General features: G+C 38.3%; 2 protein-coding genes and 1 pseudogene across 6 annotated transcripts in view; 1 reads left to right on the top strand and 2 right to left on the bottom strand.

The window, feature by feature from the left end:
* The window catches only part of PDCD4 (programmed cell death 4), a 28,853-nt gene extending 20,665 nt beyond the window's left edge, over positions 1–8,188 (top strand). For both annotated transcript variants that reach the window (XM_036265392.1, XM_036265391.1), the window contains exons 9-12: positions 3,085–3,192; positions 3,688–3,798; positions 5,493–5,632; positions 7,445–8,188. In XM_036265392.1, the coding sequence (XP_036121285.1) occupies positions 3,085–3,192; positions 3,688–3,798; positions 5,493–5,632; positions 7,445–7,505 (420 nt within the window). In that variant the 3' untranslated portion in view covers positions 7,506–8,188. The remainder of the gene's footprint in view (positions 1–3,084; positions 3,193–3,687; positions 3,799–5,492; positions 5,633–7,444) is intronic.
* On the bottom strand, positions 2,041–2,880 carry LOC118632624 (annotated as a pseudogene).
* BBIP1 (BBSome interacting protein 1) lies at positions 8,185–24,191 on the bottom strand. Of its 4 annotated transcripts, XM_036265394.1 has the most exons (5): positions 24,026–24,191; positions 23,201–23,234; positions 22,969–23,075; positions 10,523–10,593; positions 8,186–9,763 (listed from the first exon to the last, which is right to left on the bottom strand). In XM_036265394.1, the coding sequence occupies exons 4-5, from the start codon at positions 10,566–10,568 to the stop codon at positions 9,597–9,599; spliced, it is 213 nt and encodes a 70-aa protein (XP_036121287.1). In that variant the 5' UTR covers positions 10,569–10,593; positions 22,969–23,075; positions 23,201–23,234; positions 24,026–24,191; the 3' UTR covers positions 8,186–9,596. The 4 variants fall into 4 exon arrangements, with proteins under 4 accessions (XP_036121289.1, XP_036121287.1, XP_036121286.1 ...); XM_036265393.1 differs by lacking the exon at positions 23,201–23,234; XM_036265395.1 differs by lacking the exons at positions 23,201–23,234; positions 24,026–24,191 and adding an exon at positions 23,727–23,825.
* Between the last annotated feature and the right edge of the window lie 240 nt (positions 24,192–24,431).

Genomic DNA, 24,431 nt, shown 5'->3' with positions numbered 1-24,431 from the left:
AGAGAGAGAGAAACATCGACGTGAAAGGGAGACGTTGAGTGGTTGCCACCCATACAACCCCAGCCGGGGCCAGGAACAAACCGCAGCCGAGGCACATGCCCTTAGTGGGAACCGAACGTGGGTCTCTCTGGTCTGCGGGCCGACGCTCCAACTGCCAAGCCAAACCGGCTAGGGCCCAAAATTATTATTTGGAGATGCTCCCAAACTATTTTATGTATGTAAATTATCTGGACAAAAAAACCTCAGTCAAGATAAAAATTGAAGCCCTGGCCGGTTTGGCTCAGTGGTTAGAGCGCCAGCCTGCGGTCCGCAGAGACCCGGGTTCGGTTCCCGCTAAGGGCATGTACCTTGGCTGCGGTTTGTCCCCGGCCCTGGTTGGTTCGTGTGGGTGGCGGCTACTCAATGTGTCCCTTTCACGTCGATGTTTCTCTCTCTTCCTCTCTCTCCTTCCCGCTCTATCTGAGTAAAAAATGGAAAAATGTCCTCGGGTGAGGATAAAAAAAAAAAAAAGATAAAAATTGAAGTAAAACTACCCAGTATTTCATTTTGACATTATTTGGATCTTCATTTACTTTTACATGGAAGGGTGAGTTGGACAAAGAGGACTTTTAGAAATGTATACATGTAGTCATAATTCATCAGTTTCAAAAATGCATGGAACCTGATGGAAAACATTTAAATACATTGTTATATAACAGAGTTAAAAAACTAAGTAATATAATTTAAATAATAAATATTAAGTATAGAGTGAAAATGTTATTCAAATGACATGTTTTAAAGGTTTACTTTTCAAAGCATAATAGGAATTATCAGGATGTACTGTTAATCAAATTTTATTTTACCTTTTATGAAATGCTTTGTAGAAATATGAAATATGAAGTAGAGACACATGAGATTTTTTTTTTCAGTTAGCCAGCATCGAGAATCTACTAGGTGCAAAGTTGATTTTAACAGGTAATGTAATAGGGAATAACATTCCTAGTTGACATTCTCATTACTGAAAAACTTTTTGCCATTTTCTTTTTTATCCTCACCCGAGGACAGTTTTGTATTTATCTTCAGATAGAGTGGGAGGGAGAGAGGGAGGGAGAGAGAGAAACATCGATGTGAGAGACAGACATCAACTGGTTGCCACGCTTACGACCCCAACTGGGGCCAGGGATGAACTGCAACTGAGGTATGTGGCTGTAGCAAGAACCAAACCCGGGACTCTTTGGTCCATGGTTCGATGCTCTAACCGCTTAGTCAAACCAGCCAGGGGCTTTTCGCCATTTTCTCTGGGGCCATAGATGTTATTGTAGAAATTTATTTTATTTTATCCTCACTCGAGGACATTTCTACATTCATCTTCAGGTAGAGCGGGAGTGGCAGAGGGGGGGGGGAAGAGAGAGAGATATATCTATTGGTTGCCACCCACACGACCCCAATGGGGGCCGGGGACAAACTGCAACCAAGGTATGTGCCCTTAGCGGGAACCAAACCTAGGACTCTGTGGTCCGTGGGCTAACGCTCTAACCGCTGACCCAAACTGGCCAGGGCTATTGTATAAATTTTAATAGGAAAGATGAGATTTTGCCTCTTTAGCTGTATATATAATGGGAAGCTGAATTACTGATCATCGTTTTAGATGCTGGGCTTCAAATCTTCAGTTGTAGAGAAAAGTATATGGAAATCTTTACCCTGTTTAGTAAAGCCTTGATACTTTATTTTTTGGCTCCCAGTGCAATATTAAGGTCATCTTGATGAAAGCCAGGGTTTGTGCCACTATAAATATTCATTTTGAGACTTTCAGTTAGTGCCCTCTAGTGGTATTTAAGATCCCTTGTTTTACAGGGAGCCTTAAAGAATTATGGTCACAACTCAGGCCGTGTACATCTTAAGTCTACTTGTAAATCTCAGTGATTATTAAGACACACTGAATCACTTCATTTTTTTTTTTTTCTTTTTTGGGGTACCAAATTACCTTATTTGAAGGAATGGTACAAATGAAAAGATGTAAGTGGATGATTTGGTACAAGTTATAGAAAAGGTCAAGGTAACTCCAACATGCACGTACTGCTTTGGTGACCAGGGAAGTCACCCCCCTGGCTATGGGAAGCCAGCCTAAGGCTTAGCTCTCATCACTGTCTCCCAGGGTGTGCTTGTCAAAGAGATACTCAGCCAGGCCAGTTTCAGGGGCCCCCAATCTGCGCAAGTTGGTTACATGGTCACCCAGTTCTTTGATGGATTTCACCTGCTCATTCAGGTGGTGAGTTTCAAGGAAGTCATACAAGTGAGTGTCATTTTTGTCAGTGGCCAGTTTGTGCAAGTCCAGTAGTGACTGATACACATTTTTTTCCAAGTACAATGCACACTCCATAGCATTCAGCCCAGTCTCCCAGTTGTCATGGTCTGGTTTCTTGATATCCTGGAGGAAGATTCGGCCTCCTCGTTGGTTCTGTAGCTTCATCAGTTTCTCAGCATGTTCCCTCTCTTCATGAGATTGGTGAAGAAAATATTTGGCAAAGTTCTTCAAAGCCACATCATCGCGGTCAAAGTAGTTAGACATGGACAGGTAGGCGTAGGAAGCGTAGAGCTCCAGGTTGATCTGGCGGTTGATGGCGGCCTCTGAGTCCTGATGGTAGTTCTGGCGCACCTGCGAGGTGGATGCGGTGGATGTCATGGTGGGCGGCTAAGGAGAGGCAGCTGCGCGGCGCTGGAGCGGGGCCTTGGGGATGTCCGAGGTGCTGTGAGGAGGTGGCCGAAGGCTGGATCAGGTGGCTGAGGGGGATGAGTCGAGCGCCGGGTTCCGTCCAAGCACTGTTCAAGCAGGAAACCACGGCGACTCTCCGCGAAGACTGTGGCCTGAATCACTTCATTTTCTTCATAATTATGAACCATTTAAAAATTGGAGATTTACTTTTTAAGCATGAAAAAATTTTGTTATGATAGTGTCATATCAAGGATATAAGTTTTTAGACAGCTGTTTGTAACCTGTGATTCTGTCATGTAATACATTGAGATGAGGGTAAGTAAATCTTTGAGGCAAAGCACAATTTTTTCAAAAATCAAATTCTAACACATCTCAATTTTTCAATTTAATAGATTGATATGCTGCTGAAAGAGTATTTACTCTCTGGAGACATATCTGAAGCTGAACATTGCCTTAAGGAACTGGAAGTACCTCATTTTCACCATGAGCTTGTATATGAAGTAAGGTTACTTTGACATCCCAAAGATGATTATTGTGTTCCTTTTTTTAAAAATTGAGTTTAGAGAGGGAGGGAGGGAGAGAAAGAGAAACATCACTTTGAGAGACAGATCGGTTGCTTCCCACATGCACTCTGGCTGGGGATAGAACCCACAACCTAGGTATGTGCCCTGACCAGTAAACGAACTCAAGACTTTCTGATACACAGGATGATGTTTCAGTCAACTGAGCCACACTGGCTAAGGCTATGGTATTCTTTTTGGACTACAGTGACATAATGCTTCTTTAATGACATATATCTTTTTCTTTTAAAAAAATCAACAAAAAGCATATACTTGGGTGAGGATTAAAAAAATGTTAATGGAGAAAGTTGTTTTTACATTTTTTATAGTGGTTATTATGGTTATATATTAGAGAAAAGGGATCTGATAACATTTTAGGAGCAGTTTCTTACATGAATTGATCACAATACATTCATACATTCATTCAATTTTTAGGCCATTGTAATGGTTTTGGAGTCAACTGGAGAAAGTACATTTAAAATGATTTTGGATTTATTAAAATCCCTTTGGAAATCTTCTACCATTACTTTAGACCAAATGAAAAGAGTAAGTATAACATTATTTTGGATACTTTTTAGGCTTATACTTTAAATATGTAATGATTAAATAAAGATATGAATTGTTAATGTTTAGATATGTTTAGTAGTAATGTGTGTGTCTATAGTTTTTCTTTTTTAAAATGGCAGAGTTTATGTTTGAATCTCTTGCAGCTATTTCTTGAAAAGTAACAACACTTCAATCGTTTTTGTTTTTTTTTAAATCCTCACCCGAGGATATTTTTCCATTTTCAGACAGAGTGGGAAGGAGGGAGGGAGGGAGGGAAGGGGGAGAGAGAGAGAGAGAGAGAGAGAGAGAGAGAGAGAGAGAGAGAAACATCATTGTGAGAGCAACATATCAGTTGGTTGCCTCCAGCCCGACCTTGACCAGGGCCAGGGACTGAATTGCAACCGAGGTATGTGCTCCTGACCAGAATTGAACCTGAGACTCTTGGGTCCTTGGGCCAACACTCTAACTGCTGAGCCAAACCAACCAGGGCTTCAGTCAGTTTTTTTTTTTTTTTTTAATCCTCACCTGAGGATATTTTTCCATTTTTTGTACAGATAGAGTGGGAGGGAGAAAGAAGAAGGGAGAGAGAGAGACAGAAACATCGACGTGAAGGGACACATCGAGTGGCTGCCACCCGCACGACCAACCAGGGCCGGGGACAAACTGCAACCGAAGTACATGCCCTTAGCGGGAACTGAACCCAGATCTCTCCGGACCGCAGGCCGACGCTCTAACCACTGAGCCAAACCGGCCAGGGCTCAATCAGTTTTTTAACCTGCATTTTAAAAAATGTAATTGTGGCCCTGGCTGGTTTGGCTCAGCGGTTGGAGCGTTGGCCTGTGGACCAGAGTCCTGGGTTTGGTTCCCGCTAGGGGCATGTACCGAAAAAAAAGAGCCCTGGCCAGTATGGTTCAGTGGTTAGAGCGTTGGCCTATGGTCCAGAGAGACCCGGGTTCGGTTCCCACTAAGGGCACATACCTCTGTTGCAGTTTGTCCGCGGCTCTGGTTGGTCGTCCGGGTGGCAGCTACTTGATGTGTCCCTTTCACGTCGATGTTTCTCTCTCTCTCTCTCTCTCTCTTCCTCTCTCTCCCTCCCACTCTATCTGAACAAAAAATGGAAAGGTGTCCTCAAGTGAGGATTAAAAAAAAAAAAAAGATGTGTGTTCTTCCTCAGGAGTTGTTTCTAAGATAAAATAATTTCTATTTTATATCTAGAGAGAAACATGAACATTTCATTTAGCAAATTAGACTTAAAAGTACTTAATTTATTCCTATTTAAAATTGTATGCATTGCTATTGAAATGTTGGAAGTTCTTTTCTTTTTTAAAAAATGTAAATGTACAGGGGTGGGCAAAAGTAGGTTTACAGTTCTGAGTACATGAAAGTGTATTCTGTATTATTGTGTTGTGTTATAACTATAAGCCTACTTTTGCCCACCCCTGTACATAGAGAAGTAGATGGGGAAGAAATATGTCCAGTGTCTGATGTCTGCCTGAAGATCTTTTGAGAGAACAGTTTTAAATAAAACATCCTATAACAAATGTACCTATTATCCGTACTTATCAAGGTTCAGACCTGACTTTAGTCTTGTTATATGAACATTTGGCCTTAAATATAGCTTGATGACAGTGATGAGTTGTATGGCATGTATTTCATATGGGCTAACAGTTCTGTGTACAATTTCATTGTTCTAGGGTTATGAGAGAATTTATAATGAAATTCCGGACATTAATCTGGATGTCCCATATTCATACTCTGTGCTGGAGAGATTTGTAGAAGAATGTTTTCAGGCTGGAATAATTTCCAAACAACTAAGAGATCTTTGTCCTTCAAGGTACTTTATTACTTTCTCAACCTAAAATACTGGCTGAGGTGCTTGGAAAGGCTAAACTAATTTTCTGTCATTCCAGTTTGTTAGAAAAATAATGCTATTTTCCCTGGAGCCACTCAAGAGTGAAAGTCATCTATTTTGTGTTTATGGAGAAACAAGGGTGAATTTATTTTGTCCCCTTGTGAATCTGAACCTCATAAAGCCACTGGAAGGAAACTAATTTTGTTGAGTTCTGTGTACCAGGATCTGTTCTAAGTAGTTTAAATATTATTTCAGTGTAGATATTATAAAAAAGATGAGAACATTTAGGCTTAGGGAAGTGTAATGTACCTTTTCTAAGGTCACACATGGTCAAGGCCAAGTCATCGATAAATCCAGATTTTTCTGGCTTCAGAGATCTAGGGTCATTCCTGTACTCTATGTTGCTTCCTTTCGCTCCTTTATAGAATGGAGAATTGAGGCTAATTGGATCTTACTTTATATTTGTAATACTAGGATCTAACTATAGTAATAGCTAATCTTATGTGGGTCTGGTTTATGTGCATTTTAAGTTTTTACAATTTTATCAAATTTCTAAGCTTTGTGTATTTTTAATTTAAAAATTGTGACTGTTAAATCTCAAAAAAATACTTCCAGGTAGTGTCCTTTGTTCTAGAGAAAATAGAAGCCATTATGAGAGATGGAAAAGATACCAGTGGACAATTTATTGGCTTTCATAAAAATGTTTGAAAATGTAGATCTCTACTTGGGGAATGGTGCCCTTTATGTACTGATGTGCTAAGTGGTATACATATCAGTAGAACTGTGAACTTTGGCAAGATTTCTGCTACTTACTGCTGTGTTCCCCATAGCTGGTTTCCAGTAAGACTTAATATGAAAAGAGGTCAAGACCCTGGCACTGGCTTTTTAAAAGTAACCACTTCAGCTTCTGTTCAAAAGTCTTAACTCATTATTTCTATCACTGCTTGACTCTCAAGTATCATTTGAGGAGATAACCTAAACTTTTTATGTGTCCCATACCATAGAACTTTGACTTTTTATCCTCTCTCCTTTTGCTGGTTTAGTTCCTAAAGTGTGCACATTTGTTTGTGGTCTCAAGTGCCTTTGCTTGTTGGACTAGGGGGTCAGAAAATAAGAGTTTCTGCTTAAGCTATGTTTTATGCTTACTGCTTTAGGCTGCTGGTAAATTATTTCTCCTGGGATGTTGCTACTATATGTAGCTAGAATGTGGTTACAGTATACAGCAGGGCCATTTGAGTTTGAAATAACATGAGTCCTAAAATGGGGCATAGACTGGAATTAATTTGATTCTGATTTAGTTTTCCATATTCAGGTTATAAATTTTCTACATCTGAAAAAAAAAAAAATTTAAACGTGGGTATTTTTGGTAGATTGCATAGCTCTAGTTTGCATGGTTCCAGATTATATGTTTTCTATTTGGCTTACTGTTTAGCTTTCAAATAATGTATTAATTACATAGTAGAAATAAATACCAAATTTCTAAATAGCATGTTTGCCTTATTTATATTTTAACTTTTTAAACATGACTGCCTCTGAACAATGAATTTATTTCAATAATTAAGCTTTTCAACTAAAAACTCAGATTAGCAGTTCATTTGATATGCTGTATCCTAGAATAATATATTAGGGAAAGAGTCCTTTTAAAGATTTAGAGGCATATTGACTTTTTTTTTTTTTAAACAAAGAAACCTTATGAAACTTAAAGAATAACTAGGAAATACCAAGTTTAAAGTTGTTTAAATTGACTGTAGTCAGAATTTGTATCTGTTTTCATGTTTTTTCTTTGCATTGCAGGGGCAGAAAACGTTTTGTAAGTGAAGGAGATGGAGGTCGTCTTAAACCAGAGAGCTACTGAATATGAGAACTCTTGCGATCTTAGATGTTACAAAAAATATGCACACACACACACACGTGTGTGTGTGTGTGTGTGTGTGTATCTGAATTGTAAGGGTTGTTAGCACAGTTTTTTTTTTTTTTTAAGCACTTGTTTTGGGTACAAGGCATTTCTGAATTTTATAGACTTAAATTTAAGGGGAATTTTTAAAGGAAGTGTTTTCTTTCTTTTTTTTTGACGGTGTAAAGGAGGGACAGAAAAGTAACCACTTCTTAAGTGGAATGTTCTCATAAGCTACCTTTTGTAAGTGCCATGTTTATGACCTAATCATTCCAAGTTTTGCATTGACGTCAGATTGCTACTCCTTTCTTTCAAGGACAGTGTTTTTGTAGTAAAATCACTGGTTTATACAAAGCTTTATTTAGGGGGTAAAGTTAAGCTGCTAAAACCCCATGTTGGCTGCTGCTGTTGAAATACTGTGCTTTGGGAGTAAAAAAAGTTATTTCTTTGTCTTAAAGAATTTTAAGAAAATGAGTTAGTCATGAGACTTATTCATCTTTCCAGGGAACATTGATTGGTCTTAAAGACTAGACAGTTAAGTAAATGGTGGCTGGAACATCTATTTTTCTACAAAACTGGAAAAATGAACCCGGTTCTAGAAGAATGTATGACAAAATAAAACATGTGAAGCAGTGTTGATTCTTTATTGAGAGTACATTTATTTTAGGTTTTTAAAAAATAGTTTTATTTCACAAAGTAAATTTAAAATCATTGGAGTTCATTTGAACCTAGTGAATTTTAAACTTTGTTTCTTACAAACTTCTAAATCAAAAGTACAATAGGAAATAATTTCTTTTAATATTATACTTGGGAACCCCATATATACTTTTAAAACATTTTATCTATAGTCTAATGAAATTTCTAAAATACACACTACCTCTCATCATTCGTAAATTCTATTAGCAAATGTTTGTTACAACAAATTATTCTTCAGAGACTCAAAGTTTTGCATTTATTCAGTGTCTGAGAAAAATAGTAGCTACCAATAAATCATTATTTAAGAATGACCACATTTCTAACCTCTTTTGCAGAGCCTTAATTACTCAGCAAGGCCTTAATTTATATTGTGTTGTTGACTGCAGCCAACCAACCAAGAATTCAGAATTTACAGAGGTAGTTTTAGGAATATACCTGTTACAGGTTTCAGTACAGTCTTAGAACTATCACTACAAGTTGAATTTCATGTTTACCTCGTGAGCTCTTTTAAAAGTCAACATTACTTTCCATTTCTAGGGTTTTGAAACATGAATGATAAAGATAGCCAGTAATTCATTAAGTCCTTAAAATCAGTATAATTAGAAGCTTAGGTGAGGGTTTCTTAAAACGAAGTTTATTTTGCCCTGGCTGGTTATGTCAGTGGTTAGAGCATCGGGCCCAAGGACCAAAGAGTACCTACCTGGGTTGCAGTTCTGAACCCTGGCCCTGGTTGAGGGAGGCAGCCAATTGATCTCTCTCTCCCCTCCCCCACCCCATCTGATAAAATATCCTCAGGTGAGGATTAAAAAAAAAGATGAAATACCACCACAGTAGTTTCTATTTACTTTAAGAAATAGAGTTTTGTCAGTAGTAGAATCAGCTGGTCAGGAAAAATGGCCTTAAACATGATAGATCACATCAAATTCATAAAAAGTTTAAAAATTAGGTAATGTAAAAGCCCAGCGTGCATACTTAATGCAAGATTAAAATATCTTTAAATACAGTTTTTAGTAAATATGTAAAGATTTCTTGGAAAAATTGCATTTAGTCACTTGTTGCCTAAGAATGTTATCTATAAAAGAGTAATAGGAATGGTGAACACTAATTTAATTTGCAGTTCTAAAAACTTGGGTATAAAGAGCAAAAACAAAACCATAAGATTTGGGTTAGTTTTTAATGTCATATATAGTCAATACAACTAGAGTGTTTCAATTCACCATACAAATTTCATTAGTCTTGGCTATTTTTATATTATCTACATGAATATCAGTTTTAACATATTTTCAGCATACAGGTGGAATCTTTTCTAGCTACTGTTAACAGTAAGGTAGGGTGTTCTACAGAAGTACTGAGTTATTAGTGAGTTATTTGCTGCTGTTCCTTTTCTGCCATTTCTTGTTGGCGAATTGTTTCTTGTGCTGCTTGTTGCATTTTCTCCAGTTTCTCCAAAGTCAGAGACTTTAAAGGTAAAAGTTTGGGTTTACACAGCACCATTGTGGTTATATCTTCCACAGATAATTGCCCTAAGTTTAAAAAGAAATAAGAATTTGGGATAAACCAGTTATTTGGTGGTTTGGATTTGTAGTCAGAGTGAAGATCTAAAATAAAAACTTAATCCATTGTTAATGAAAATATCTTGTTCTCATAGTTTACTCCTGTAACATTTCTTCAATATATAAAACCTTAAAAGCATGTAATACTAGGGAGTTCATGAGGAAGACAAGTTTCCAACTTCCCAAGATTCTAAGCTACCAGAACTTTTTGACATGATTTTTTGTGTCAAATGTTTAATTTGAAAAGATTTTGGGGAAATTCACAGTACCTAAAAATACTTGTATAGTGCCTAAAAATACATAGTGAAGTATGGTATTAATTTAACACGAATATTCAAATTACTGAATGTTTAACTGAAACCTTTAGTATTTCTTACTGTTACTTGATTTAGGTTTCCTTTTACACACATTCATAACTTAATATTATGGTGGATTACAGTGCTCTTATGGACAATTTTGTATTGTAACCTGTAATCTTGAGTATATATAACAGGATTTCTAGGTTTAAGAAACAGTGCTTCATTTGTCATCCCTTCACTGGAAAAAAATAAAGTGATGGATTACTCTTTTACAACCTACTCATGAAAGAAGCATAGTAGCAATGGACAGTAAATGTGGGATACAGAACACCAAAGTAGTTTCAAATTTTTAGTTGAGCCTACTATGGGACACTGCCTTTTACTTTCTGGTCCTATAATATTGTCACCTAAGAATTTGTGATTTAAATACCTTGTTTTGGAAGGACTTCCCTGAACATGGACTTCACTTCTGCCATGGCTGAATTGCTGGTACAGGTTTTCCTTCAAATGAGAAATCAATTATTAGTATTATTCAAGAATGAATTCCCAACATACTGCTTGAGAAATTTCCATTGTAACTGAAGAAAATCACAATTCCTATAAAAATGAACTACCTATCATACAATTTCCCCCTTAATTTCCTGTGGATCTTATAATTGAAACAATGTTGAGATAGTTCATATAAAGCATCTAGATTTTGTCAACTTTCACTGGTCTATAGTGGTGTTAATTGGAAGTCTGCATATTCTAAAAATTTCTCCCTCCTAGGGATAGTGCCTTTTTTTTTTTTTTTTTAAAGAAAATTACTAGCTATCAGCTGAAGAAAAACAAAGGCAATTGTGTGCAGCCACCTTGGTTTACCGATAACATCTCCCCTGAACGGTGGGTGACATAAATAACGGCCATTTGGGAGGTGGTAAGAGGTAGTTGGGAAAGGATGAGGTAGGAGGTAAACATTTCCTAACATACTCCTCTCAATAGTAGCTGTTTTCTATTTTAACTGTTGCTGTAATGACAAAAGGAATCCTAAGGACCAGTTACTGGCTGCACAGCTCCCAAGTTGTAAGGAAGTAGCAAACAGGTGAAATTGTCAGTTTACTATTTTCCTCAATACAGACACACAACATGCTGAAGTATTGAGAAATAGTCTTTTTAAAAAATACGTTTTCATGGACTTATTTTAGAGGAAAGGAGAGAGAAACATTGGCTGCCTCCTGCATGCCCCCCTCCTCCCCCAACGAGCCAGCCTACAACCCAGGCACGTGCCCTGACTGGGAATCGAACCAGGACCTCTCAGTCCATGGGATGATGGTTAATCCACCGAGCCACACTGGCCAGCCCAAGAAATACTTTTTTTTTTTTTAATTCTCACCCGAGGACATTTTTCCATTTTTTAAGATAGATTGGGAGAGGGAGAGAGAAACATCGATGTGAAAGGGACACATTGAGTGGCTGCCACCCGCACAGCCAACCAGGGCCGGGGACAAACTGCAGCCGAGGTACGTGCCCCCAGCGGGAACCGAACCCAGGCCTCACTGGACTGCAGGCCGACGCTCTAATTGCTGAGCCCAAGAAATACTCTTATGAGTATTCTGTTATGAATATCCCAGCATGTATGCCATCTCTGGCCGATGACATTTGTTCCCACTGTTACATCCCAGATTACAACTATGCTGTATATTCAAGGTGTTGTAGATTCCTTTCCAAACAGATGCTTCTCCAGACAGTCCCACCCATTTTGTGATGTTTCGTCATACTGATGCAACCTTAACCATGTCTCTTTCACAACATCAGCACCACAGAAGAAAGAGTTATTATTTATAAAGTGGTGATGCTGGCTTGGTGCCTGCCTTAACCACCCACTCACTGCAAATGAGTTGTAATCAAGTGAAGCTTCTCCTAGTCTTAGTTATTCCCACTCTATTACTTTTGACATGCCTAATAAAAGTGTTGCTCTGTCTGGGAATGATGATAAAGTAGGAAATGGACCAGAATAAAGCAACTCATCACTAGTTGAAGGCTAATAACGTTGCAGATCCCTGATTAATCAACATATACTAAAAACATGTAGCCTCTCCATTAGAGATCTCACAAGATATGTGTTGGGTCCTTATTTGAGCCTAATCTGACATTGCTTCTGAAAGGAAGGGTATACATTCTAATGTTGATAAATGTGAAGGAAATACATAATAGCTAAACATTTTTATATCTCCAAAATGCTAAACTGGTGGGTTTATCAATACTAAACTCTTGGCTGTTCTATAGATTAGTAATACCAACCACTTAGAATTCAATCAATATATTTTGCTTTCTCTGGTCTATATACCTCTTTCACAGCCAAAATCTGGCCTGAGGAAAACAGTGAAACTTGGTGCTCTAACAAACCTTAGTTCCCTGTTTGACTAAGCTGCCATTATTATGGGAAAGGGTGTGGGGCCAAAGGCCTGGTGTGGGGAACATTAGTGCCATCACTTGCCTGGGTGGAGTGTCTGCTTTACTAGGGTTGGTTCTTGTTCTTAGGTCCCCCTAGGCATTGACAGGAGAGAAACTGGAAGGGAAGGGCTAAAACAAGCATGGTGGTAGCTGGATGGCCACACTGGCAAGGCTACATTGTCTTGATAATCAACTGCCTAGGGAGTCAGAGTAGGAAGGAGCATTTATTTCCTTCTCCAGATAGCCTGTTAATAGCCAAACATGGGTCTTTTGTCTTGGTATAACAGGTTCCAAGGAGCTGAGGCCTGCTCTAAGGATACATTCTTGTTGGTAAGGTGTGTGCAACACTGGAGACAGATAACTAGCTATGTCTGATATTCATGCTTATCATACAACTGCTATGTCATTCAGTTCAATAAATAACTCTCTACCATGTGCCCAGGTACTGGTCATTAGTGAAGAAAACAGACAAACAAAAACTTTGCCCTTTTGGAGCTTACAGGCTAGAGTGAGGGGAGAGAATAGAATGCTAGGAGATATTTTGAAGAGGATTTAGGAATGCTGGGGGTCTTGGTAATGAAATTTAAGTGTGAAAGTCACTACGGCCTCATTAAAAATCATTCTCATTTTGGTGTGTAGGTTATGTCTTTCAAAATTGCAAAAAAGTAAGAAACCTGATAGTATCTGCAGTTAGAGAAGGTATAGAGAAATGGGAGCTCTTTGTTATTGGGTGGGTGGGTTGGTATAACTCTTTCAGAGGGATATTTTGTAGTAGCTGTTAATATTTTGTAGTATTTACTAAAATTAAATATGCAGTTTTTTTGGACCCAAAATTCTAATAGTAATGAACCCTAGAGAAACAAAGCATGGGTATATAAAGATGTAAAAATAACTGTTCATTAATGCATTGCATTGAACAGCAAAATGTTCAGCAATGTGTCAAAAGTTAAATTATGGAACAGCCATACAATGGAATATTATGCCAGACTTTAAAATGATACAGATTTTGCCCTGGCCGATTTGGGTCAGTGGTTAGAGCATAGGCCTGCGGATCGAGGGGCTGAGGGTTAAATTCCCCAACAAGGACATGAACCTGGGTTTGCAGGTTTGATCCCTGGCCCCAGACAGGTTGTGTGGGAGGCAGCCAATCAGTGTCTCTCTCTCATATACAGGTTTCTTTCTCTCTCCCTCCTCTCTTTCCACTCTATCTAAAAAAGGAAAAATATCCTAAGGTGAGGATTAACTAAAATAAAATAATACAGCCCTTGAAGGCATATTTTAAGAGAAAACATTAAACTGCAGATAAAATAAAATTCTTAACATTAATAGAACCCAAACTTTTACTTCTTAGAGGGAAAGCAATGTCAATTAATCATTTTTTGAAGCTCTTGGTCTGAGTAATTAGAAAATAATCTGCTGCTTGCTTTTCCCCCATGGTTCCTTTAGTTTGTAATTTCTCCTAGAGATAATGGTTTTAGATGGGTAGTGCATTTCAAAGTCATGACAAAGTAAGCAAACCTGTCATAGCCATTTGAGCTGGATGTCTAAAATTAGAAGAATATGGAGGAAAACCAAATTTTTATCATGAAATATTTTACTAAGCTGTAGGACTGAGAGTTGAAAGACACTTAAGTCTAGGAAGGATTACTACTTTAAATCAGTCATACACATGTTGATAACGTAAATTAATCTCTAGGGTGATTTAGTTTGGTAACCAAACTAAATTATGGGTGTGGGACTAGACAAGAGCACTAAAGCCTGTTTCTGAAGCTTGAGAATATATATCAGTGGTCTTCAAATTTTATGCTTTCATAACCTCCAGGGATTTTGAAAAACTAGGTAGAAAAACTATGTATTCCATTACATGTTTCTAAAGTGACATAAATTTGTTATAAGTTTAGTGATAAAGGATATAATTTCCAGCATACTTAAAAATAATTTTAAAAAATTGTGTTTCCTTTATTGATTTTAGAGAGAGAGGAAGGGAGAGGGAGAGAGAGAGAGAAACACTGATGAGGGATAACATCGATTAGCCACCTCCTGTATTCCCCACACTGGGGATCAGGCCCACAACCTGGGCATGTGTCCTGACTGGGAATCGAACTGGCAACCTCTTGGTGCATGGATCAATGCTCAACCTCTGAGCCACACCAGCTGAACTAAAAATAATTTTTATATCAGTCTTTAAAAAATGTATCAGCCTGGCTGGTATGGCTCAGTGGCTGAGTGTTGACCTATGCACCAAGAGGTCACTGGTTCTATTCCTGGTTAGGGCACATGCCCAGGTTGTGGGCCTGATCCCCAGTTGGGGGGAGGCATGCATGCTCAACATCAACCAATTGATGTTCTCTCTCATTGATGTTTCCATCTCTCCCTCTCCCTTTCTCTAAAATAAATAAATTTTTTTTTGAAAAAAGTGTATCAAATATAATCTAAATATCATAGCAGTTTGATAGCTACCATCATCCATTACTTATAAAAGGAAGAATTTATTTTTTAGTTAGATATTTTCCTTTTTCTCCCTAGACCTCTATTTCCATTCCACTTAATTTTATTTTAATGTAATATACTTTCATGCTTGAACACATTTTAATAATCATGCTACCATACTTCTCCACTACAAAAATGTTTATAAATTTAAATGAAAAAGAAAATATGCTGGATTAAGTTATTACAATTAGTGAAAGCTTGATCGAAACTAATTACTAATAAAATAATTACTGAACATAAAAAATAAAAGTTAATGGCTATATCTGTTAATAAGGACAGAGCTCTGGATGTGAACACTGGATGGTAAAGACTGGAGTAGAAAAGGATGCTGTTTTTAGTGAGGAGAATGCTTCTTTCAGAGTGGAAAATTAATGTAACAGAAGAAGAGGAATTTGGGATCATATATGTCTATGCAGGTTTTTTCTTTCAACAAAGACACTGAATGTCTATAATGTGCCTGCCACAGCTAAATGAAGAAGGTAACAGTGGATCAGAACCAGTTCTTCTCCTTGAGGAATCTGGGGAAGGTGAGGTGGAGAGAAACATGTAAATAGTTACTATAGAATATAAGATAGTTTAATAAAAGCTTATCTACTGTGCCTTAAGAAACCAAAACCATGAGTGACTTGACTCAGAATAGGAGACAGTGGCTGATCTCTGAAGAATTACTACACATGACACTGGGACATTCATCCATAAAGATAAATGGGGGTTTACTACAAAGAGTAGTGGTTATATAGCAAGGGGAGGGTGTTCTAGACAGTGAAAAATATATTCAAAGAAAGAAGCGTTAAAAAACAAAAAGCCCAGCTCTGGCCAGGTGGCTCAATTTGTTGGAGCATCATCCCATACACCAAAAGGTTGCGGGTTTGAGTCGCAGTTAGGGCTTTTACCTAGGTTGCAAGTTTGATCCCCAGGCAGGGTTTGGGCGGGAGGCAAGTGATTAATGTTTCTCTCTCACATAGATGTTTCTCATATTGGTATTTTCTCTCTCTCTGAAAAATCAATAAAAACATATCCTTAGGTGAGGATTTAAAAACAAGCCCTGGTCGGTTTGGCTCAGCAGTTAGAATGTCAGCCCGCAGACCAATGAGTGGCAGGTTGGATTCTGGTCAAGGGTATTATACCTCAGCTGCAGTTCGTCCCAGCCTTGGTTGGGGTGGTGTGGGAGGCAACCAGTTGATGTGTCTGTCCCTCTCATGTCAATGTTTCTCTCTCTCTCCCTTTCTCCCTCCCCACTCTACCTGAAGGTAAAATGGAAAAATATCCTTGGGTGAGGATTAAAAAACAAAAACAAAACTGTGTACACACAGTGTATTTACTGTGGTGGGTCTGGCTAGGTGGAGGCCAGTTCATTCTCAGCCTTGAGGGCTATGCCTTGGAGTTTGAAGTTGAGATTTAAACCACTACCACCACTCCCTCTGCCCCCATCTTTTGGGTGATAAGGAAATGATCAAGGATGACTGAAATTTCAAGCTAACATGTTTGGATAGTTGCAGGTATTAATTCAAGTTGGGAACACAGGAGGAACAGGTTAGGAAGGAATGGTAAAAACTATGAATTTAAGTTCAGCCTCACTGAGTGTGGAAGTCCAATAGGAAAGTAAAAAGGACTGGAGGCTCTGACAGTCAATGGTACAGTAGTTTAAGCTACAGAAATGGATATAATCTCACTAGGAAGGATGTGGAAAGATGGTAGATGATGGTAGGGCTGGTGGTAAATAGAGACGAGTATACTGTGGTGGCTAAGAGAAGGATCTGGAGTTAGATAAGTCATTTAAACAAATTAATTTTCTAAGCCTCAGTTTCATTTGTAAGATAAAGCTTATAATAGCATTGACTTAGTATGTTAAATAACGTAATTCATATAAAGCCATTAGACCAGTCCTTAGCACATGGTAAAAGCTCAGTGAATGTCAGTGACTTACTGTTACACTGTTAGTGTTGTCTTTGAATCAGAGTCTTAGGAATAAGTCTATTGACATGTATTAGAGTTATAGAGGCTTATTAATAAAACAATGAATAAAAACCCACAGGCAAGCAGGAACATTTTATAATTGCCACTCATCCCTTTTATACTTGTCTTAAAAATTATCTTAAAGGAAGAATACTCTCAATGTCCACAAATCTACTTTAGCTTCTTTCCATTAGTTCATCATAGTGGCTCTTAATTTTTAGTTTGCTTAGCAATAACTAACAGCAGTTTTTTAGTAAAAATCATGTATTTGAACTACACAGACATTTTTAAGGGGTTTCTATCGTAATTTTGAAAATAACTTTTACCCTAAGAGGTAACTTTGGAATTGAATAATCCATTTATCCACCTCCCATTGCACCCCTCATACATACATTATTAAATTTAACAGACCCAAACCAGGTCTAGGAAAAGTTATCCTGTCCAACATTACATAGCTGGAGAAACAGGATTTGAACTCCTGACTCCAAAGCCTGGTCTGTTTAGTATTTTCTATGCTGTATCTGTAGGAATGGCCTGAAGACCCACAAATGGATTTAGTATGGTGCCCCAATTCAGGATCAACAACATTTAAGATGATGTTAGATAAGATTAGAGTAGACTATGGAGTGTAGAAGCCAATGAAGGTTAAAGTAACATGATCTTCAATTTCTGCTGAAATGGAAAGTTTTGAAGCCACTAATGACCTTAGCAGAGGAGAATGAATGTAAAATGAGTCAAACAGTAACTTTCATGATAAAAATATAAGTGCAGCAAACTAACTAAAGTACTGTATTTCTTTTCTCTTTAGTTTGAGAATTGTGTCAAAATCAGACTAATGTATGACTCTAATTGACAGGTGGTTTTTTTTTCTTCTCACACACTCTTTCCTTAATTTGAGGATTCAGCATTCCAATTGTCATGTTTGATACCAACCCAAAAGAAATTTGGCAGGATAAAAGACTGCTTTTTGTCTGTGGATTTTGTTTATAGCATTAGCAGTATATTTAAAAGATGACACTGGAATTTTCAAGTCTCAACCTTAATTAGAAACATGTAACACTTATAAGTTTTCTATTTTTTTCACAGATATATGAGAATATGATGAGACCAAAATCATGGGTTAAAGAGCTAGACAAGATTATTAGCTTTATATTGTACCCTAGTTTCATCTAGGCACCTGGTAAATATAGGCTATAGTCATATAGGGCAGAGAAGGGGAACAGATTACCAAAATCCAAATTCAATTCCTGGTAATTCAAAGCATCATATACTATAGATTAGAAATATAAAAATTAAGCCCAGACTTAGTTTCTAAAAATGCTCAGGACAGTATTTGGATATTTTTATAATTGTCCTCCTAGGTCACACTGGTCTCCTCGAATTCATTTTTAACCTTTGCTCGGTGCCCCAAGAAGGCATTCTGTGGATCAATGTAGTTATCCTCTATATGTGCCTACTGCCCCTAACCAGTCATTAGCTCTTCATCATAATTCTTTTTCTCCATCCATTAATTTATATAAAACTTATCAGCTTATCCTAATTGTACAAAATCCCATTTTTAAAGTTTAAACTTAATTGCTTCAGAGTATTCTAGGATTCCAAGTATTTTAAATAAACTGTGACAGTAAAATCCAATGTATGATTTTTAAAAAGCTTGTACTGGAGTTTGTTTCCTAGGTTTCTTTTTTTTTTTTCTAATCATATTTATACTTGAAGTGGCATACAGAGCTGTATTCTGGCTCTATTACTGTGTGACCTTGAATATATTTCTTAACCAATTGGGGGTTGATTTTCTCATAAAAAAACATGTTTAGTATTTATCTGTCCTGGGTTTCAAAGTTCAAGTGAAAAGTGCTTAGAAATACAGTTTGACATTTATTGTCCTAGGTCTAATTTTGCTATAATAAAGGATTTGTTCTAGATTTCCAGTTAAGTACTTTCCAACTCTAAACATTCTTTGAATCCTCATCAACACCATGGTACCTATAAGAAAGCATGACAGTGTTTTCCTTTTAAAATCTGTTTTACTTGTTTACTTTTTAAGAGCTTGTGTTGCCAAATTATGTTCTTAAATATATTTTTAAAAATATAGTAAAGCAAACTTATTTCATAATATAGTGCAAGGCTGAAAAAAATATGAACGCTTTTAAGTTGGCAGCAATAGTAAAAACCTTCAAAACTGGAATCAAGGGAATAGAAGCTTGGTGTACATAAGAATCTATCTTGAATTTCTGATGGAGGTGATAGATAAGTCACTTATTGCTTAACTAGAGAAGTACATGCTAAAGCATTCTGAGATTTTCAACCAAAGCATCAGTCATGTTTTCATGTAAGAGACACAGGGGTCATAAACTGGTAGCCCTTGGTTCTATCTTGTTAAATGCTTTGCTGGCTTGCAAAATGTTTAAAAATTATTTGAACTAATGTTTAAAAATCAGGAGACTTCACATAAAGTAAAAATTTCAACTCCTCTTGATAAATGTGGCAACACCAGGCCCATATTCCCACATGGCAAAAAATGGGTAGGTCTGGGAAGTGATGCCCCATTTAGATGAGCATGAGGAGTTCTCCAGTTTCCACTACAGCATATTGTTTTTTACCTTACCTGCCCAGCCACTACAGGCACTTAACTTTGCAACTTCAGTAAAACACCAAGCCACTGCAACACATTATATGCCAAACCATCCTATTTTATAATTAATAGGTATTAAGAAACAAAAATAGAATCTGGGAACTGACGGAGACACCAGAAGCAATCCGGTTTATGTAAAGGACAGGACATTTTTCTTTTGTGAGTATTTAATAAGCCAGTTCCTGGCTAGTGCAGGCTGGTCGGGTAGCAGAAATGTTAGGAAAAAGAGCAAAACTTTTCTCTTTCTTGTCTTACCCAAGACTTGTGATTGACTAGTAGATGCATTTTAAAATGCAGATTTCTGAATGTAAACTAGCATGAAAAAAGGTAAGAGAGAGCCCCAAAAGAAAGTGTTTTTTAGCAGACACAATGAAGTAATGCTCACTCTCACTCAAGTGGCTGCCCACATGCTAGCAGAGTGCCTAATTTGGATTGATAATGCTCATCTGGAGATGCCAAATAACGTCATATGTCATGTAGTTGGAAACCATAGTAGATTCTATTCTGTTTTGCTACCTGGCATCTGATGGTAGAAAAATGTTGCAACGTGTTTCAATTTGGCTAATTATTCCAGACTCATGTGAATAAAATGTGTGGTGTCTAGTTTCTGGAATGTGCCTAGGCCTAAGAACAGGAACTGTTCATCTTGGGTGAACCTGGATGACAGAACTGGTTTTGGTATATTCCAGTAGCAGACACTACTATTAAGTTAGTAGAAAATGACACAACATCCTATTCATGCAAAATGTCTTTTTCTAATAATTTGTGCTATTTAAAAAAATTCAATACTGGAAAATGGCCCTTAAAATGTTAGCTATTAATCTTTTAAAAAGGTATTTGAAGAATGTTTTACATTCTCTGCATCTTAGATATACAGCTATTTCAACAGTATGCAAGAAATGGGAAATAATTGTTTAATTATCAGTGTTTCTCAAAGCCTGATCCTCAGATCACCTGCATCAAAATCACCTGGACAACTGTTAAATATAGATTTTTCTGGAGGCTTCCCAAGATTCTCTGAATCAGAATCTCTGATTATTTTATTACATTCCCCACATTAAACTTGGAGAACCACTGTCTTAGATTCATTCTTACTCTATAAATATTTCATGCCCATGTGCCCAAATTGGACTGCTTTAGAAGTTATTAATAACTGCCACACACTGACTATATACCATGTGCTATACACTAAGTAAAGCACTTTACATATAGTTGAGTCATTCTGTTCAACAATCCTGGGGGTTTTATGGCTCCATTTAATAGATGATAAATAAAATGATTAAACTGTCCAAAGTCATCAGCTAGTGAATGGCCCTGTTCCTGAAACCCAGGTCTGATTCTAAAATCTGTGGTCTTAATTGGTATATTATTTTGCCTTACTTGAATTTGGAGTCAGCTTAAAACTGTTTTATAGTCCCACATGAGCAAATTTCCTTCTACACAAAACAAGTGACTTATTGAGTACATTACTTAACTTTCAATTTCTGCCTTCTCAGAGCATTTCCTTCTGCTCCCTTAAGTGCATTTTCTTCCTTTCACTTATCTTTCATGATCAAAAATAAGTTTAGGACATGAGGAGTACTGAGCTTGGCAGTTTTGGGAGTTTTTCTCATGATTATGAAGCAAATTCTGCATGTACTTCTCTCTCCATTGGGCAAAGAATTTTCCTAACATACAAAGCATTAAGTATAATCTCGATTTAGCAGTTTTTAATAGGCTTTAAGGAATATTACCAAAAAGCTATCACAAGAACACTAAGACCAATTAGGACATGCAAGAGAATTTCAGGGGGAAAAATAACATAGCCTAAATTGGAATGTGGCCAGATGGCCAGCAGTTGCCTAGGTATCTGCTTTGATAACATCAAGATTCATCTGTATATGAATTGCAGGGCCCACACACCTTTCATCAACAGTCCTTGGAGTGCCATGAGTTGAAACTCATGAAACTATGCTGACATCAGTACACTTTGCTGCAGATGACATTGCATCAGCTCCAAGTGTAGGCAAAGTAACAACAACACTTTACTAAAGGTAGGCAGTCTTTGTTGCCAGTTCAGAGCACTAATGCATACTTTACACAGACAGGAGGCTTAAATGCTAAACTGTAAGACACCATACAGAAAGATGTGCGTGCTGAGATTCAAATTATAACATGGGTAGATGTAGCTGCATTTGAAAAGGCTTAACCATGATTGGAAAAGTATGAATACTGTGAAGTATGCTTGCAAAAACAATTTTAAATAGAATCTAGTCAAGTCTCTAGACCAACTTTTGATTTACAAGAACTAAGAAAAAGGAGACAAAGACACTGGCATGAACTCTTCAAAATGCCAGTGTAACAAGGGGTGGGGGAAGAATTGGGGAACTATTCTACATTAAAGTTAAAGAGTTACAATATCCATATACAATATAGAAACTTTGACTGGATCCTGATTTTTTTTTTTTTTTTTTTTTTTTGCCAGGTGGAGTGGAAGAGAAGGTATAAAGATGTTCTTCGGTCAAATAGGAAAATTTACATAGTGGATTTTAAATATTTCAGAATTATTAATATCCTTAGTTGTGATAATGATACTGTTTCACAGGATAACTTTATAATTCTTGGGAAATACATGTTGGAAATTTTAGGGGTGTCTACTTAACAATAGGTATCTGCAACCTATTTCCAAGTGGTTCAATGACAAAGTGGGAAGGGATGAAGTAAATATGGCAAAATGTTAACAACTGTTGGATCTAGGTGAAGGGTATATGAATATTTCAATAAAAATTGAAATATTCTTTCAATTTTTTAATTGTTTGAATATTTCTCTTAATAAAAAATTGGGGAATAGATCATGTGGGAAAGTCTCCAGAGGGGAAGCCTAAGAAAAGGTTGAGTTGTAGGGACTATGCTGAATTTCTGATAAACTGAAGTTCCATAAAACTTTGCTGGCAATGTCCTGGGCATCCAGGAGACATCTCAAAATTCAATCTTTCAGTAAGCATTTAACAAAATATCATGTGCAGTATAAAATGATAGGCAGATGAACCTGATATAAACCATTCTATTTAGGCATAAACACAGTAATGAAGCTAAGAACATAAGCAGCTCTTATATATAAAATAGAGGTTTTATCATATAAGAGGCACAAAAAGTGCTAGGTAAGCTCAGAGAAAACTACTTCCTAATGGGAAGAATCTGGAAACATATCTCCAAGGAAAACCATGACACAAAATCACAAAAGTTAGGTGCTTCAGTGATTAACCTTAGAAGAAACAAGAGTAGTTCATTTTGGCTGGAATATGAGTACTAAGGAAGTAGAAATTAAGAAGGTAGGTTTGTACTCTTGTTGTTGACTGGCTGAGTATCAACAATTTTCAATTTACCTGAAAGTTCTCCTGGTCTTTTCCTCCACAGCTTTAGGCAGCTTTGGGCATCCAACCCGGTATCGCCAAAATGACTGACAATTTTTGATTCAAGCCTAGAGAAGGGACTAAACGAGACAGTGTGTGACAACTCTTGTAAAGAGCCATATAAACGCATACTGTATTTTTATATGTATTCACAAGCATGAAATTCTTTAAGAAACCGTAAACATGCAGAATTTGGACAATATACCTTCATCCAGAACTGCAATCAGTGCTTACAGACCCTTAAGAGAGGAGAAACAAAGGAAAGGGAGAAAATTCACAATGTGAAGGAGGCGGGGAAATAAGACTTAGAGGTGGTGCTGCAGTGGTGGGGGACCACCCTTTTCCTTTATAGCTGGGAATGGAAAATGATTTCCTCAAGCTCCCTAATTCTTCGTCCTCCAAAGGTCAGGGGGTGAAAGTACTTAATAGGAACTTGAGGGGGCGTAATCCGGAGCTCCGTGCGGGAGATAGGGGCTCCGCCCGGAGGCCGCGCCCAGGCCCCTCCGGTCCTGGCTGGCCGCAGCTGGGCCAGGGAGGCCGGTAGAGCGGCCTCGCCCCACAGGGAGCCTCACAGGGGCGGAGGGAGGGCGGAGGGAGGGCGGGCCGGCGCCCGGCCTGCCCGGAAAGAAAAGCTTCTTCCAGCGGAAGCAACCCTGAGCTCCGCGGCGCTCAGTCTCCCAGGTACCGTCCGGCCCTGGCCTGCACCACTGTGGAGGCCGAGGGACACTCACATCACTTCGTGACTCTAGTCGGAATGGACACTCCCTGGGGCGCGGGGGTCGCACGCTGTTCCCACCCTTCCGCCATGACCCCATTCAGAAGTGCCAAACGCAACTTCCGGGCAGGACAGGGATTATCGGAGCCCTAAACTCTTGTCCACATAGGTAAGTGACCAGACGTCCCGGCAAACTAAGGTCCTGGAAACCTGCTCTCTCCTCTCCTCCATCCCAGGCAGGTAGTACGGAATGTGAATTAATTTGTCTAACATGGGATGTCTGGTCACCTTTGGTCCCATTTTGGGTCTACTTACAGATGCTTTTCTTCCCAGACGGCTCAACTGTTGCCAGGGCAACGAAGAGATTGGGCGAAGGGAAAACTACGTCACACTGGAGACGGGAGGCCAGAAAACTCCCGCTGCCATGATCAGTTATGGCTGTTTTAGCTTCAACGGTAACTTCCGGTTGAGTGTCGTCACTCTACCCTGCTGGAGGCTTACTCTGTGACCCGGCTAGCCAGCGGCGCCCAGTGGGCGGGAGAGGGCGTAGACGAGCGGAGGAAAGGAAAAGGGCGGGGAGAGGCAAGCTGAAGCCAATGCCTCACTCTGGTTGGGTAGCGTCGCTGGCGCTAGTGCCTTATTCTGATTGGGCAGCGTCGGTTCCCTTGCTCCGCCTGATAGTCTTCCCCAGCAAGTGATCTGCTTGCGCCGGAGGGGTGGG

This window comes from Molossus molossus, unplaced genomic scaffold (genome assembly GCF_014108415.1).
Source record: "Molossus molossus isolate mMolMol1 unplaced genomic scaffold, mMolMol1.p scaffold_m16_p_17, whole genome shotgun sequence".
Lineage (NCBI taxonomy): Eukaryota > Metazoa > Chordata > Mammalia > Chiroptera > Molossidae > Molossus > Molossus molossus.
This window is presented reverse-complemented; position numbering and strand designations above follow the sequence as displayed.